Genomic DNA, 17,923 nt, shown 5'->3' with positions numbered 1-17,923 from the left:
GTGACGTAGGTACCTATACACCGATGAAGAGGGAGGTAGTTTATAGGTAGTTAGTACACGTCTGTCAAGAACGGACTTTACGACAGGGCCGGATTAAGGACATCTAAGAGCGGGGACACACGATGCGTTGCGGCGCCGCATCGCAAAGATTTTACCGTAACAGCGGGCACACGAGCGGTGCGGCGCCGTAGCAGTGTTGGACAGTCTGTTAATAAAGTAATGTTGCCGCTCCGACGACGCCACGTATTCACCCCTCTCCGCCTCGTCTCGGTGGTTGCAAGTCTGGTGCGGCGCCAGGCGCATCGTGTGACATGCCACAGATATTTCTATGTAAGACGACGCAGCGACACCGCACCGCCGCCGCACCGCCGCCGCAACGCATCGTGTGCACCCGCTCTAAGAAGTCGCGAGCGTCCGCTAGTAAAGTATAAATAACAATTAGTATGGATATACTCGGCTGAATTCAAACTTACCCGTTAAGGTCCTTAGTGAGCTGGATGTCGACCCCGTTGGCGTTATCTCCGAGACCGTTGAGCGCCTCGCAGAAGTCACTGCCCACGCTCTGGAGGTGTTGAGTGTTCAGATGGAACCCCTGCGCGTGATATATTGTGTGAGATGACGTCAGCGTAGGCGACTGACCCGCTCGACAGTTACCACCGAGATATTGTCAGAGCTATCGCGTAGTCGGATGCAATCTTTATGACGTTTTTGAAAATCGTGCGTTAGGCTCAAATCCGCAATACAAGACTATTTCTTTTTTTATTCTCTACAAGTTAGCCCTTGACTACAATCTAGGAGTAGGATGAAAATCCACACCCCTTTCGGTTTCTACGCGACGGAACGCTAAATCACTTGGTGGTGGGTACGTCTTTGCCGGTAGAGTTGCAACTGGCCATGGCCGAAGCCACCCACCAGCCAGACCTGGACCAATTAAGAAAACTTCAACCGGGGATCGATCGAAGACCCCCGTCTTGTAAATCTAGCGCGCATACCACTGCGCCACGGATAATTTTTTTCAAGCTTAGACCCACTACGCTGTTTCAATGTGGGTTTTAACGGGCAATTATTATTAATGCACTCAATTAATAAATCAATTTTGCAAAACGAAGCCATGAGCAAAAGCCAGTTATCGACATAAAAATAATGGTAGTACTAATTAATAGCTTACGGCGAATAGTGTACAGTGTATTCGCAGGCCTATGAGTGGTTATCATTAATCTCAGATATGCCATCGTTTATAATTGAAAAATAAACGCATTCAAAGTGAGACACGGTATTGATAAATATTAAGACGTACTTTTATTGTACGCTTTATCATTTGATCGATAATACCATCAATTTTAATTAGGCTCGCAACTTAAGTTTCAATTGTCTCGCTAATGATTCTTTTTACATTAATCTGACTGGTGAAGTATGAAAAAGTATCTACAGAGTCCAGAGATAGGTAGCAGCTGAAGATACTCGTAAGTGTACATGTAAGATGGTATGTTAAAGCAAGTTGACAAACAATTTTTTTTTCGGATGTCTTTGTAACCTTGTTTTAGAGCAAGAGAGGTCTTACTTCTCAAGTTAAGGAATGCTTAAAGAATGTTTACTTCAAAAAGGTACACAGAGTAACAGAGTATTAATCGCAGAATAGGTAACCTTAAAGGGTCCCCGATCAAAACCGCAGAAGGACGCTTCCATAGTGTAGGATCTGGTGACGCCGAGGTGACGCCACACTGTGACGCGAGCGGTGCTCTCGCGTTCGCGCTCCACGCGGAACGAACACGAGCCGAGCGCGAACGCGGGCGATATCCGGTGCATGAGGGCGGGCAGCATCTGACGGGTGGAAAAGGTTACATTTAGTCTAGTCCAGTCGAGAGACGTGATAACCCAGTGGATATGACCTCGGTGTGGGTTCGAATCCGGTCTGGGGCATGCACCTCCAACTTTTCAGTTGTGTGCATTGTAAGAAATTAAATATCACGTGTCTCAAACGGTGAAGGAGAACATCGTGAGGAAACCTGCACGCCAGAGAATTTCTTAATTCTCTGCGTGTGTGAAGTCTGCCAATCCGCATTGGGCCAGCGTGGTGGTCTATTGGCCTAACCTCTCTCATTCTGAGAGGAGACTCGAGCTCAGCAGTGAGCCGGATATGGGTTGATAACTTAGACCATTAATAACGTTGATAACGAGTCTAGTCCAGGGTTTCTTAAACTTTCGGCTCTACGAACCCCTGTTATTTACAATGTTAATGTGATGGGTGTGCTTGTTTCTTGTCGTAAATGGATTCAATGTTAGGAGAAATTTTAGAGACTTCATTCTGACTCTGTATCAGTCATCAAGCCACCATTACGTAAATCTTGTCGCGAACCGCCTGCCGCTGAATGGCGAATCCCTAGGGGTTCGCGTATCCCACTTTGAGAAACCCTGGTGTAGTCAATCTGTCGGAATTTCAATCATTTTGTCAAAGTCGCGACCTAAAGGCTATTTTTTTTCCCCTATAAATGATGTTACTAAACTACCCTGTTTTGAAATGTTTGAAATGCATTTTCTAGAAATGTACGCATTTTACATAAAACCGAACAAAAAATGTAAAGGAAGTTGCGATGCACATTTTACCTCTTCAGCTTGTAGCTGTATTTTGAGAAAAATGCATTTTAATTTTGTTTAGGTTTTCAAAATGAATAGCAGTAGGCAACTGGCACACTTTCAAGTATAATAACATAACAAAAAAAATTGCCATTAGTTCACAACTTTATCAGAAAAAGACGTGGACTGATTACAGTAGGTACAGAAGTAGTGTAAGTTTCATCAGGATAAAATCTTCCATAATATATTAAAGCAATTTAGTGATTCTTGGGCTAAAACAAAGTTTCCGGATAAGTACGTGTTTATGCTGCTTATTTTCTGAGTGACCAGAGTTAGGTATGTCAAGAAACAAAACTATAAACATACCTAATTATTATAAAAGTTTTACTAACATATCTTTATAATTACTTTTTCATTAAACTCTGTAATAGGACTCTATCTATTTGTTAAATACATTTAGGTCAGAGAACTGTACCTTAACGTCTTACTAAGGTCTTATCGGTAAGTATCGATGATATAACGGGATACGAGGAATAGTAGGAAAAAGTTTCAATTAACGCAGTGATCTTTACTGTATAGTGTAGAACAGGGCCGTAACGAGGGAGACGACAAAGTTTCCTATACTTTTAAGTACGAGTATACCTATACGATTAACGATTTTTACATAGTTAACCCCTTTCGGAACAAAAATAGCAATTGGAACGAAGTGTTTGAAAATAATATACTAATGTCTTACATTTTTAGAATCCTTATTAAATGAACATGTTTTTAAGCTAGATGTACTTTGCCTAGTAGATTTTTTTTAAGTGACCGTTAAAAGTACATAAGTACATACAAAAAAAAATTTGTCTCGTTTTTTGAAGTAGAAAAAATTAAACTTTAATTACTAGAGACAACTATTCAAAAATAATTACCACGTATAAAATGAACGCTAAGCAACGAAAGTATGGATTTTTGTATTTTGTAGCTGTCAGCTATCATCCTGTAGAGTATGTCGAACTATTTGTGGGACATCCTGTATATGTTAATTCCACTGTAAAACCAGAGACGCATGAACTTTTTAATAGTTTACGCAGTTAATGAATTAAATTCGTGAGTTAATTTATAATTCTAAAATCATATAATCGATTTGCAATTTTTAATATTTAAAATCTTATATTTAAATACAGTTTATAAACCTCGTAATATGCTGTAACGTGTTACATTTTCTTTTCATTTTGAACATTTCCCTTACTAAAGCAAACAAAGAAATCACATTCAAATAAAGACGCTGTTTGAGTTTTATTAACGAGTCTAGTTTATATTTCTAACATTGGATATTATTATTTAATTGTAGGTATCTTCTAACAACGTTCTCACTGTGTTTTCTAGAAGCTTTATGTACAACTAGAAGAAGTACATTTAAATAATTGTTGACAGATATTTTTGAACAAACACAACCCCTTATTCATCCGACCAGGTTACGGCTCTGTTTTCTATAAGCTGTGTCCTCAACTTACAAGGTATTTAACAGGTTCGTCGGGCACCAGTCGGTCGTTGCTGCACCAGCTCTCAGCGCCGGCGCATCCATAAAAGAACACGTTTTTCTTGCGCGAGTGGCCGTGGTAGTCGCAGTACACTAACGGGGGTTTCTTCCAAACTCGTACTAGGTACTCTATTAAGCCCTGTGAATTACAAGATTAGAGCATTATGGCTTAAGATCCTCTGATGGCCAGACTTTCGTTTAATGAAACCTATAAACTAAAAGTTCGTGAGCTCATGCTACTTCCATTGGTAACTATGTATCACACACACAGTATGCAATCCTGGAGTGGACTTTACACTGTGGTAGCTTTGGGAGGTAGCAGATTAATGTTTTTAGATTTTCTACGAATATCCTGAGAAAGTATGTCCGCAGCTGATGCTAAACGCTTCGTGGCCCTTTTTTCTCTTCGCTAGAGACCCTTCACTTTAATAACTTTTGAATTGAAGGGTTACAATGAATCTAACTGGCAACTGCGGACATGATGTTTTACGTTGCCGAGGAAAATATATATAAAGTAATTTTTTTCAAGTTTCTGAAAGAGGCTTGGAAAAACACCTTTTTTTTTTTTTATTGTCTACAAGTTAGCCCTTGACTACAATCTCACCTGATGGTAAGTGATGATGCAGTCTAAGATGGAAACGGGCTAACTTGTTAGGAGGAGGATGAAAATCCACACCCCTTTCGGTTTCTACACGGCATCGTACCGGAACGCTAAATCGCTTGGCGGTACGTCTTTGCCGGTACACCTTTTAATTCCGAGACTAAGTTGGGGCTAAAATAGGTACGAGTAAACTTGAATTAATTTAATTGAGTCATAATTAATTTGAGCTCTACAGAAATCATATTGAATAAATCTTTTTTTCAATAAATCTTTTGATTTCTTAATCTTCTCTAAAATTAGTATTTTAGCTGAACCGATTCACCGTTACTATTCATAAGTAATAATACATAAGTAATTATTATTTTATAAACATTTTTATGAACTGGTTGAGTATGAGACTCAAATAAATTAAAGTAATAAAAGGTTTTATTTCTAGAAAATGGATATTATGATACTGCAATGTACACTTTTAATAGTAGATTAAAAGTTGTGGTAAAAAAAAAAGTTTTCGTACTAAAAGTAAATAGAGCGTCCAGTTATGTTAAAGAATACCCGCTGCTTTAAATAGCGCCGATTAGTCAATGTCTTTATTTTTATTTATCGTGATGTTGGTCGGCGTATAAAATTAGCTCGTAAATAGAATTGTCTTACTTTAATCACTAATGAGCGAAAATTCTTGGTGTAATTACCTTGGTATGGTAAATAGAAGGATGCAAAACGGGACTCGGCTTGCACCACCGTCGATTTAAATCTTCATTAGTTAAGCCGCAGCGATGGCTGAAACAACAAAGGCATGATATTATATCTGCTTGATTAAGCGGACTAATTGTTGGCCTGATACTGTTTGGATATAATTTAATGGTTACGAAGAAGATATTTTGTATTGTTGCCTTTAAAAATGGTTTTTCCCTTGCGTATTTTTTGATTTGCGATCGCGATTGTCAGAGAAAAATCTTTTAAAAATAACACATTAAAAATTATCTTGATACTTATTACCAATTTTAAAAAAGGTAGTTATTTCCCTTTCCCCTCCAATTATCTAAAGAAAGCTTTTGTGCTAGAATTCTGTACGACGATCGTCCAATGGAAGAGGATCGCACTAAAACCATGGTGCTATTAAATTTGAGTTACCTACTAGTTTCGACCAGCTAACCCTTGACTGCGATCTCATCGGAGATGTTAAGTGACGATGCAAGTTTTGGTAACCCAGTTAATGAAAATTTCTGCTCGTCGGAACGAGATAATTAATGTACCACCTAATTTGTAGGACATTGTGGCTGTTAAGTTCTATTAACTATTTTTTAAGCAACAGTAAAAAAAAAGTGTTAGTAACAACTTTTAGTAAATTCCCCTCCTCCCGTTCTTATTAATAACACCTCGTTATTTATACAAGTTAGAAGGAGGGGAGTGTTACCAGAATCAAGAATTTTCGAAAATAAAAACGTTAAGCTCTCATCAAGATGAAGCTTATTAACTCACGGAAAATTAACTTGATAGTGATGAATTGTAAAATCGTTCCACAGATCCGGGCTATTGGTACAAATTACCAGGAAGCCAAGTAGGTATATCTTTATAACGATAAGTACCGCAGACGCGTGCAGTGAAGTGACAAGTGACTCGTACCGTAGGTTGGGTCGGTATCGTCAATCCAATATCAGACTAGTTAAGGACGCAATGAAGCTTAGGAACTAAACATATTATTGGCTAAGCTATATCGGGTTACTAGCCGCGACGTGGAATTCATTAGAAAGATCTATTAATAGCAAAGTAACGTAGCACATGTACCTATTAGGTAAGTATATTGGATATACAAAAATTGATACTGAAATATAAACAGAACTTTTTGAAATCGGAGTCTACCAACCAAGATGTCACGAATTTATGAAAGTTACAATCTTCTACTATCGATAATAATAATTAATTATTTAGAAAAAAGGCTAAAACTCACGCGATACAAAGTCGGAGTGTGCCCGACTAGTTTAGAACACATCATGAGCACAATCATGAGCTGGTTCTTGCAACGGGCTCCATAAGAAGGGTCAGAGTTAGCTGGTGATTGAGCTTGGAGTTAGTTAGTTAGTTAATTCTGCGTGAATTAGAAGTGAGAAGATCCACAGAGACGCTTAGTTAAAGTGGTAAAGGTCCCAAGGTGTTTCAATGGCAAACAATTTAGGATCTGGACCCTTCAAACCTGCTACCTTCCAATGCTACCAAGGGCCAAACTCCTTAATTGGCTACCGTACTTACCTAAGGTAGAATAGAAGCATGGGTTAACATGTCTTCAAATGCCTATTAAGATGACGTGTAATTGCATCTCAATGGTAAACGTCCACATATACCCATCGTAAGTATCGGACGCATCGCAGAATTCTTTGTACACATAATCATAAAAATGCTTTCACTGATCCGCTATGTGGACGCCTATATTTATAGTTTTCTTTCCTATCATGTAAGTGACGATGACAGAAAACCCACTTTAAACTTTTAAGATTCAATTCGGTTATCTAATACAGATCCTTTCTAAAAAAATATCCCATAAATCAACAAAGTAATGACGAACAAATATTTGCCTTTTATTTAGTACCCGAGTAATTACCCACTCAATGGTTATTAACAGACCGTTCGTTTTTTATTCGCCTGTTTAAAGAGACGCTGGCACGCTTGTCTTATGTGTTTTTTATTAGGTTTTCCAAACGATTGCTTATCTCTCCATCCAGCTCCATCCAATTAGAAAGGAAACCCGGGACAACTTAATCACTGGCGCGCGCGTGTATCTTTGACGAGCTATCTAGCGCTCCAGAGAAATCTACGACCATACAAAATACTCTATTTAAATTGTCTTATGTTTTGTTGTTAATCTATCAACTCATCAGTATTGTTGGTGCAGTGGTTTGGTATGTAGCCTCGGATCATGAGTTCCTGGGTCAGTCAATACTGAGCTTTTGTTTCTTGTAAGAAATTTTCAGTTAAATGCTCAAGCCCGAAGTTTGGAAGTTTGTGGTGTTTAGGCAGGCGTCCACAGATTCGCATCGGACGTATAGGTCGCAGAGCATTAAACGGACTTTTTAATTTTACGGTAGATTAGTGCGATCCGTGTCCATGTGGATCAGTGGACGCACTTGTATGAGTTTATAAATAAAGAATACTACAATCCGTTTGATGCAATGCGTCCGATAAATAGTAGTATTTAAGACAGCAAGTCAATCCAGTCAGTCATTGTAATTTACATGTGTGAAAGTGGTTGTTAAAAAAAATATTATTATCACCCTAAGCCCGCAAAACCCGCATAAAAACCGCGTGGTGGGTTTGAGCTCCATATCCCCTCTCCTTTAAGAAGGTAGACCAGCTGGCCTATTCACTATTTTGGTCTTTATTATCAACCTATTAAAATAAACATCAAATCAATCATGATGAATGTCCTTAACCGTTCGCAGAAAGGATAATGAATGTCAGAATAGGAACAGGCACTATTATTATAATACCTTGTACCAATTAGTGTCAAACTCTAATTGGTAATCATGTGATTAGGTAATAAAATATTTGTCTGTAACCTTCGATCCGCGCACGCTATTTTAATCCTCAGGCCTTTTAGCGAGATAACTGGCTGTGGCTAAAAAGTGGTGATCGACTAAAACAGTTATGTACATACGTATATGCAGCAAAATGTTTATGTATGTATATATTGGTGATTATTTCATTAAATGCGTGACACGACTGCACGGTTATAAAAGTTTAATAAAATGATAATTGATTCACGATCGTATAAGGTTTAACCATAGACGTTATAATGATAAGGCAATAGAAATGGCAATTTCACCTTCATACTAAAGACGAGTGTTACCTACCGACAATACCTATCTGGATCTATCATTGCGGAAATATTACGCAATATATAATCGTACATGTATTTCTTTTTATGCAACGGTTTACACTCCAAAATGTTATCGAACGTAAGACGTAATAATTTCATTTGTTTTATTAGCTAGAGCTTGGCTGCAACGAGGCATGAAAGCAAGCAATGATGCAACCTAATAATGGAACGCAATTGTCTAGAAGATACCTATTTACCTCATGACTTGTAAACTTTGAAATTTAGAGTTTGTCCGAGTTTCATTGCTTATGAGCCTTCTAGCCCCACCTAATCCAACGCAGAATATGGCGTTTAGCGGAAACATCCTATAAATGTGAACAGATCTTGGTATACACCTGAGCTTGGTATACAGTTAAAAGTTGATTGTTTTGTTAGAACTTATGATTCAATATTCAATTCTTAAACTTTCGATGTGTACACGTCATTTGTGTCATGGGACAAATTCACACGTACAAGTCATTTCTATTACCTTAATATCAATATTTCTATGGTTTGAGGTATCCGCGACAATGAAAGCGTCGAGGGCAATTTGATATGACACGCCATTAAATTAAATGATTGGCTGACCACGTAGGGACGGGGTGTGGGACCTTCGTACGTCGTGTTAAATTATTAGGTATTTATACAAAAATAAAATACCACACTTCAAATATTAAAATGAACCTAAAAATCAGAGATTTTTAGTCTGTTTTCAGTGCTACATTTACCTTACCCGGAGTAAAAGAAATCTTAGCCGTCTTATCTTGACACTATACTACTAACGATTTATAAATTTGTCATTTTGGAAAATTCAGCTGTGGTAATAATAGTCGTAGATATCAAATAGTAGGAAAATCAATAGACAAGTTCTTGTATATTGAGCTGTTGGTTTTTTACAGATGAAGCAATTACAGAGCAACTAGGGGAAAATATATCTTTGTTCTATTGTACATAATAAAATTCCTCTTCGTGTTAAAAATAAATGAGAGGCATAAAAATATACTGGCACAGCAATTGGAATAATCCAAATAGACGGCAGGGCAATAAATAAAGTACGATAAAAGCTGCATGTAAGTCAGCAAGTCTTCTGTTTAACATTTTCACAGCATGGGTCCTACAGTTCAAAAAATAGAAAAGGATATTTTTGTTCACCTTAGATATATGTGAAGATAGATAAGTGCTTATTCTTAGATTTCAAGGTGAATAATTCAGTTAAAATATTAAGACTTCGATATTGCACAATATATCTTATTATATACTTATACATTTATTTTAAAATCTGCGTACGAGTTAATTTTTTTAAATTACCATTAGGGAGCTCTATCTATGTTATTTCGTAGATAAAATTTCCTGTCTATTTACTGTGAGTCAAGCAGGGGGTTTCATCTTGTTAGGCTTAGTTAACAAGCACTTTTGAAACGCCATGTTTGACTATTTGTATATTTATTTATATATGTACTACAACTTACATTTTAAATGAACTTACTATTTATCCTTGAAAATGTCAGATAAGTTTAGTAAATTATGTTCATCCTCGTTACGTGTACGTTTGAATAATCTGTGGGAAAGGAAGTGGGTACCGTTTGCCTTTCATTACCCGTACCTTGATTAAGAAAGAGTAACGTCTCCAATTGTGTCATTATTTACAGCTAGATTCAGTGCGTCTGCAATCTACGACAATTCACTGTATTCCTGCCCGTTATTACAGGGTAATTCTTGCCTACGTGTTCCTGACATAATCGCGTTTCGATGGTTTTCATGCGAACCGATATAGACATGTCTTAACTTAACAGGACTGCGATCAATCATCCTGTATACTGTTAGCTGTTCATTATTTATTTTTCAACTTGTCTATACGATAATAGATCTTTGTACTTTTTTATGGCTTAACCATGCGAGTGGACAGGTCACCTGTAGCTAGGCTTAGTGCGAGATTAATACACATCGCATTTGAAAATGGTTATCGAGAACTGAAACAAAGCGTTGCAAAATCATACGCCAGATTTCTCATTTTAGTATCCAGTGACGTAATTATTCTATCTGAGGCCGGTAGCAAATACATCGGATAAGTAGGTGGACCCCAGAAAAATGTTGTTATTTTTAATGTTAGAGTTAGCTCACCGTAGGTTGGGGCCCTTATGAGCCGTGGGTCCGTGGAATTTTGCCAGCCACCACATCAGCAGTAGTATTGTTAAGCTTGTTCAACATATTTTCTCATCCCTTAGTGTAGCAAAACCGTCCCTCCTACACCTGATACGAGTACTTCTTTGTTCGTAAAGTAGTTTTTGACAACTTACGTTGGCGCATATTACTAGCTTCCAGATTTGTCAGATAGCTAGGTTTCTACCGGATCTAGTTAACTAGTTTCCAACGGGTAAGGAAGTTCGGTCAGCTACTCCGGTATGATGTTGCGAAAAACTCTTAAACTTTTTTTTTAACGATAATCTCTTAAACTTAATAGTTCAAGTTAATTTTTAACTGAACAGTTTAAATTAGGAAAACTTTATTTTATAACTAATATAAAGTTTACCTAATTTTCCCGTTAACTTAACGAACGACTAACATTCACGAATTTAGTTCATAAACCGAAATTAGGAATGTGACTACAGTACGTATTAGACATAATTTTACTGTTTATAGAGCGAAAAATTGCTTTTTTGCGAGTGGAGCTTACACATACGGGCCGGTTTGTGTATACTTTTTGATAAGTGTATGCTCATTCACCAATTTTATCAAGTAAGAAAGTAGTAAAACTTAGACTATGCGATACCTATCAGAAGATATGCTGCTATGCGATATTAAAAGGTGATGAAACCGATCTTAAGAGTAGACGAATAACTTTAATTAAGGCTTAAATCTCGCTTGTACTTTAAGGTAAGCGCGTGCAATAACAGCTATGTACAGAATGTACGGTGAGCCATCCAAGCGAACGTCGCGAACGTCCAGTGTGTGCGTCCGTTGAGTCGGTACGCACTATTAGAGCGATGCCTCATTAGCGTTAGGTTGCGACGTCGCAGCGTCGCGCTCCTTGCCAACGGCCCTTCAAGCTGAGGTCTGAGTCTCAAAGGAGACGCATTTAGAACCCAACTATCTCTTCTCTCCTCAGACCCCATCAGGCGATGCTTCTGCGCTCGCCCAAAACCCCTGATCACTCAGACACCGATGAGGTCCCATTAAGGAGCCTCCGACCAAAAAAACAAATCTTCGACGCTGCGTCGTTTTCCATATATTTTAAATGACAGGCCTCATTAAAGCGTCGCAGCGACGTTTCGACGGGGCTCCGTTGCTACAATGGACAGTGTTTCACTTGTTTCGATTCATTGTTGACACTGACTGGGTGCATGCTGCGTCCTCTAGCACTGCGAAGTCTTACATCATTGACGCAGGTGTGTCATATGTCTGGCAATGCGTTGATGATTGCCACGACGCCACATTATCAGCATATTTTAACAGCCCACTAAAGAGCTAGGCCTCCCTCCTCACAGGAGAGATGATGTGGAACTTAGACCCACCACGCTGCTCCAATGTGAAACTGAAAATTTCTTAGAAGAATGAAAAACTCAGTACTTCTTATAGCCCGACCCAGGAATCGAACCCAGAACCATGTGATCAAACCACATAGACTCACCAATGGACCACCGAGTATTTGATCGAAGACGACGCAACGCAATGCACTAATGGGGCACTCCCGTAACAGTATCACGGTATGTGTCTTGACGTGGTTTTTTCCCCTGATGATGGAGCAGAGCTTACGTCCAATTAGGAGCGGTTCAGCGAAAGGACATCATTAGCGGTCGGCGGCGCGGGCGCAGGTCCTCGACTCTGCGCAGGAGCGTCCTTCTCTGGCAGCGGCCTTCGCTCGCATACCGGTCGCGCATCTCGCGGCGTGTGCACACGGTGTATTTATTACGCGCAGGTAACGCACTCTTAACGATATTCAGCTGCAGCTATTATAATGATCTCTATAGTAATAGTTTCACGAGCTGAATACTCACTGGAAGATAATTAAACTATCGCTTAATAGAGCAACATGGAGCAATGCATGTAAGGTTACATTTCATAATCCTGTCCTGAGTATTCGAACCTGAAGCGAAGACGTGTCAAGTTTCATACGCCTGTGATTAAATAGGCAACCTTCAGACTGGGATACAGCAATGCTGCTGGCAGATTTAAGTATGACAGTAAGAACTCCGATGATATAATATATCACAGAATATAGGATCTTAGATCTTAGGTTAGTTAAAGTAACTGCCTTGAATAACATTGACTGCAATCTTACCTATTGTTATGTGACAGCCGATGATGCGGTCAAACTTTACAACTCTGACAAGTGTCTACGCGCCACAAGCCAATATATCGTAATGGTAACCAACCACAGCTGGTGCCTAAGATCAGACAATACCTGAGCCGAGTTTTCAAATGTATTAAAAACAATTATATTTTCAAAAAGACAAGCAAACGCAGTTCCTTTTGACAAGGGATTCCAAACTTAAGGTAAAAGTGTCGAGCTTTTGAAATCTGCATGATTTTGCATTAGCTATTGAAATGCGCGCCCGAATTTGTGGGCGTGTGCAGTACTTTGTAAGCTGAGATTGAATGTGATTAAAATGCGTCAGAAAATGTGCGTATAAATAATACAGTGTGTACAGGCCCTTACTCTAATCAGGGAAAAAAACCGTCGCCGCATGCGCAAACGAAAGCGAACAAGCGAGTAACTACGCCTGCTCCAGAGTGTTTTATGCTCATTGTTACATACGAAAAAGAAACAACCAGGACTGCGCGGAACGCGATTAGAGACAAACATTTGTCACCTTTAAGTACGATCATTTAATACATTATAATTTCACCTCGCCTCGGCATAAAGAACATTACGCCTCGAAATGTATGGTTCATTAAAAAAAAATAATGCGCGCGTACGAAAAACAATAACACAAACGCAATCCGCGGCTAAGATACCCTTCGGTATGTTAAAAATATACAGTTGTAGCCCTTTGAGACGTGTAGTGATGACCGAGGCTGGTTCAAGGGTCTGCCTGCCAGCTATTTATAGCCCGCGCCGGGGCGATGCTATCGGCCCCTGGCCGCACCTCGGCCCCGCACGATCCCAACCCGCCCCTAAGCACCCCTCACATAACGATTGCCCAATAAAAGAGACCAAAGAAAAACTACCATATTATATTCGTACCAGCTATTTATATCATATGTCCATTGTTTCTACCTTTGATTTAATAGCCCCGGGTGGGTCTATTTCCAGCTCGGGATACTGGATAAATTGATTAATATGAATAGCAATGAATCATTCTTTTTTTTATTGTAAAAAGAAATCCGGAGTGTAGATAGTACAAGGATTTTAAATGCGATAAACTCATTGTCGACAGACGGCCGAGTCCGGGCCCGGAGCCGCCGCACGTTACGCTCATCCGTATGCTCGGCGCGGAGCCTGCTTCCTGCGAGGGAGGGGGTGGGGGAGGGGGCGCGGACGCCGGTACCGACTCGTTTCCCGTACGTCCTTATATTGTACTCGTCTTTGTCTAACATAAATAAACACTAAGCGGAGCTAGCTTAGGACATCGCGACGTAACGTTCGCTGTCAGGATTCGCAGCAGCGCCCGCGACTCTGTATGCCCCGCCGACACCGGACACAGCGCGAGTTATTTATGACGGCCGCGAGACAATCGGCCGCTCGCAGCGCTTATCCGGTGTCAGCGACGTGGTGCCAATAAAATGACGTGGCCATCTTCATTAAACACCATCCTATGGAATTGTCACACGTGCCCGGGGTGTATTTATAGAAATGCTGAATCACACGCTCCGCAAGTCAGTTATAATAACTTCGGAATGAGTAAAGCAATTGTCTCTAGAGTTTGCATTCCGTCGCTAAGTTTATTATCGTTGCGTCCGCGGCGTAGGCTTATTATCGTCGGTGCTTTAGATTCGCTTTGTTGATTGTTGGCGCATTTTCCCATAATGCCCGCGTGGTCGGGCCGAGCTAACGGCGTCGGCCACACTAATTGATTTTATTTGCCGTCTGTTGCGGAAGCGGTGCGATTCGCCACAGGTCGGTTCAATGACACCACTCCTCTCGACTGTCCCTACGCCGTCGCTGGAATGCGGTCTCTTATATCACGTCATGTCATTTCATTATACCTAGCAACTTGTCGATTGCACGGATTATTACCATCACAAAAGGATTTATACAATAGTATGTACTTAATATGTACGTAATTCAAAGTCCCCAAAAATATATGATAATTACTGGACGCCCGAGACTTCGTTCGCCCTTAGACCTCCATAATCCGGCCCTTTTGCGAAATCCGTTCTTAGCGGACGTTTACCAACTGTAAACTACCAAAGGAGATGGTCCATTTCAGGTCCACTCTTGCACCACGTATCATTAAAATTTAAAAAATACGGGGTATTTTGTGTAACTAAATAAAAAAAATAAAATAAAATTAAAACCCAAGTTTTTGAGTTATATCAAGATGGCGCCCTTAAAGTAACTATGACATGACATTTGACAGCAAACGTCAAAACGACTATTGCCCTTATTAGTGTTGGGAGAGAATGAATATTATTTCGAAAGAATTAAAGTAAATTCGTAGATTTGTATAATCGAAAATAATTAATATTTTTTATTTCCTTTCATTTCCGCCAAGGTACAATGACTGATCCTGGGCTCCATACAATTTTGGACCATCTCCTTTCATCTTTGTACGTCGAGTGGTTTTCGAGATTACGTGATACATTATTAAGATTAAGATAAGATAAGGAAGAAAACTTATATAACTTATAGAGCTTTCAATGTATGATAATATAATATCTATTATGTTCGTTGCCCATTAGTATTGTATGAGTCTTATCTGAAACTCGAGATGAAGAAACGCCAAGAAGTTTTGATAAATTAGCGCAAGAAAGAGCTTCGCGGTCGTGTTTTCCCATTAGGTAGACAGGTTTTATTGACTTTCGACGTAAAACACGACCTTCGTGGGTCTTAATTTACAGAATGAATATGTTTATAGTTCGCTGTGGAAATCGCTATGTGAGGATAGAATAGGCACTATGTACTTGTCATGAAGGTGCATTATCATTAATAACATATCCCCGTAAGAATATGTAGGCACTCGTACCTAAACGTCTAGGTTTATCGACCATTCATATGAGACAACTAGTAGGTACAAATTTGATTTGAAAAGTAATTTCGTATACATATAACGTACCTACCTAAGGTTTCTTTTTACGATTTCGAGATTAGTGTTATTCAGAAATATAAAACTTTAAGGCTGTAAATGGGAGCAGGAAACTGGAAGGTGTGCACTTACAAACTCAACCCCCACCCCGTCATCGTTTTCTTTTGAAAACTTACTTGTAATATATATATATATATATATATATATATGTGTTAGTTAATAGTAGGTACATATACTGTGTAAATGCAAATGCACTTCCCTGGCTCCCAAGACAAGGGATCGAGGTTTTTCTTGAGCACGAACCGCCTGCGTCTGCTAGTTTTTCCAGTAGTCATGAAAATTAATTATTGAAACATAAAATTCTAAATGAATTCGTGATGTGCACTTTCAACAAACCCTTGACTATCTGAAAACCTGGCTGGATAAACAAGTTATAAATAGGTAGGCACGTATCTACAAATGCAACAACTAGATATTAAGTATAATGTGTTTTGCATTTACACAAACACGTATCCATACGTACCTAGGTACCTGTATGTATGTAGGTATATATGTAGGTAGGTGTAGTTGTTACACGTGTGATAGCAACATACTTTTTACTCTTTGTTTTTTTTTTTCTTATTTTATAAGTACTTACAGCACGAGCGCAGCGTGACGGGATTCTCAGCGCTGCACCGAGAATGTGACTTCAAATTGAAGGTGTTACAATAAAAAGGGATTAAGTACCATAAATAATTCATATGTAAATCTGATTTATGACTCAGCTACCTTGAAACAGTTTATTATATCTTTAAAAAATTACAGAAATATAAAAACATTACATAAAATCAAATAATAACTATAAACTTTTACAAGCGAGAATCCTCCCAAAGTTGAAAATCCTCCCAAAACTACCATAATACTAAAAGATCGGAAATTAAGTAAATTCTAGAAAAATCAGAGAAAATTTGCGCAAGTCAAAAGTAAAGTCCAACCGTCTTATCGTAGAACCTTAAGCCCCATTCGCACAAGAGTTTTTTAACTGACGTTAAAAAAGCGTTCAAACATAGTATGAATTTAAATGAAGGTCTATTTCCAACGCCCAAAATTGAAAATGCAACACTGCTCGAAAAAAAGCGACGTGTGAACATATTCTTGGGAATGCATTTGTTGTAATTATGAAAGAGATGTATACCGCAATCTACTCATAGAGGACTTTTATCCATTTCGGTTTTAAAGGGCAATCCGAGGGCCAAGCCACGAGTACCTCGCCTAGCTACGGCCTTGCTTGGCTCTATTATGGGGCTTGCACTCCGCCATCGTAATTCATTAGTCGACTCCGTTCGCCGAGTATTATTTATGGCTTAGGTTTTGTCCTGGGATATTCTCAACGTTGCAGCAATCTCTTAATGGATGTACGGGAAAGGAATAATAAGGACATTTGAATAGAGCATCTTAGGTCAAGGTTTTCTTTAGTACTTCGTCCCTTTCATAGGTCTTCCTCCAGTGTCTTCGCGTGATTTATTGTATGACAGGCCATTTTCTAAACTTCATGGGTCGAGACTAATAAAATGGTCTGTTTTATTGCCTTTGTTGCGTAGCCGCTCGAGCGGTCTTCATTTTAATTGATGCATATTTTCCTCAAGGGATTCAATTTTCGTTAAATCATTCGTGTCATCATTTTTTAGAAGACTTGAAAGCTAATGAGCTTAAAATAGTCTGCAGCGTGTTTGTATATGTTGCAGGGATATGATGAAAACACTGATTTGGTCAATTCCATAAGGGATTTGATCAAAACACGGAGAATGTTAAAATAAGAACATAATTTTAACTTTTCCCTAAACAAATTGGTTCAGTGAAATAACAGGTTATAACCTATACACAGGCCGGGCACCCCCGGGTTGTTTCCATTCTAACCTAACCTAACCTAACTCTAGATTTTTACAAAACTTACTTGCTGGTGTCCATTGATAATAATATATAAATGTTACTTTAAAAGCCAATAAGTATAGAAGGAGATTTTTCTTATGTCAGATCTATATGAAACGAGTCTAAATCTTGCTCCAGAATTAGCTTCAAACAAGAACTGACATGCTTTTTATCATTTCACTAAACCAATTCAGGGATTTGTTCAATTCACTACATTTGTTTAGGGAAAAGATAAAATCGTGTTGTTATCATATCCCTGCGACATATATATCTAAACA

At 38.9% G+C, this 17,923-nt stretch overlaps 1 protein-coding gene across 7 annotated transcripts in view; it reads right to left on the bottom strand.

Annotated features, from left to right (window-relative positions):
- LOC112055824 (cytosolic carboxypeptidase 1) overlaps positions 1-17,923 on the bottom strand; it is a 98,337-nt gene that overhangs the window by 4,576 nt on the left and 75,838 nt on the right. For all 7 annotated transcript variants that reach the window (XM_052882405.1, XM_024096070.2, XM_024096072.2 and 4 more), the window contains 4 exons: positions 5,390-5,477; positions 4,074-4,238; positions 1,645-1,821; positions 474-592 (listed from right to left, as the gene is read on the bottom strand). In XM_052882405.1, coding sequence (XP_052738365.1) covers positions 474-592; positions 1,645-1,821; positions 4,074-4,238; positions 5,390-5,477 — 549 coding nt within the window. The remainder of the gene's footprint in view (positions 1-473; positions 593-1,644; positions 1,822-4,073; positions 4,239-5,389; positions 5,478-17,923) is intronic.

Source organism: Bicyclus anynana, chromosome 1 (genome assembly GCF_947172395.1).
Source record: "Bicyclus anynana chromosome 1, ilBicAnyn1.1, whole genome shotgun sequence".
Classification (NCBI taxonomy): domain Eukaryota; kingdom Metazoa; phylum Arthropoda; class Insecta; order Lepidoptera; family Nymphalidae; genus Bicyclus; species Bicyclus anynana.
This window is presented reverse-complemented; position numbering and strand designations above follow the sequence as displayed.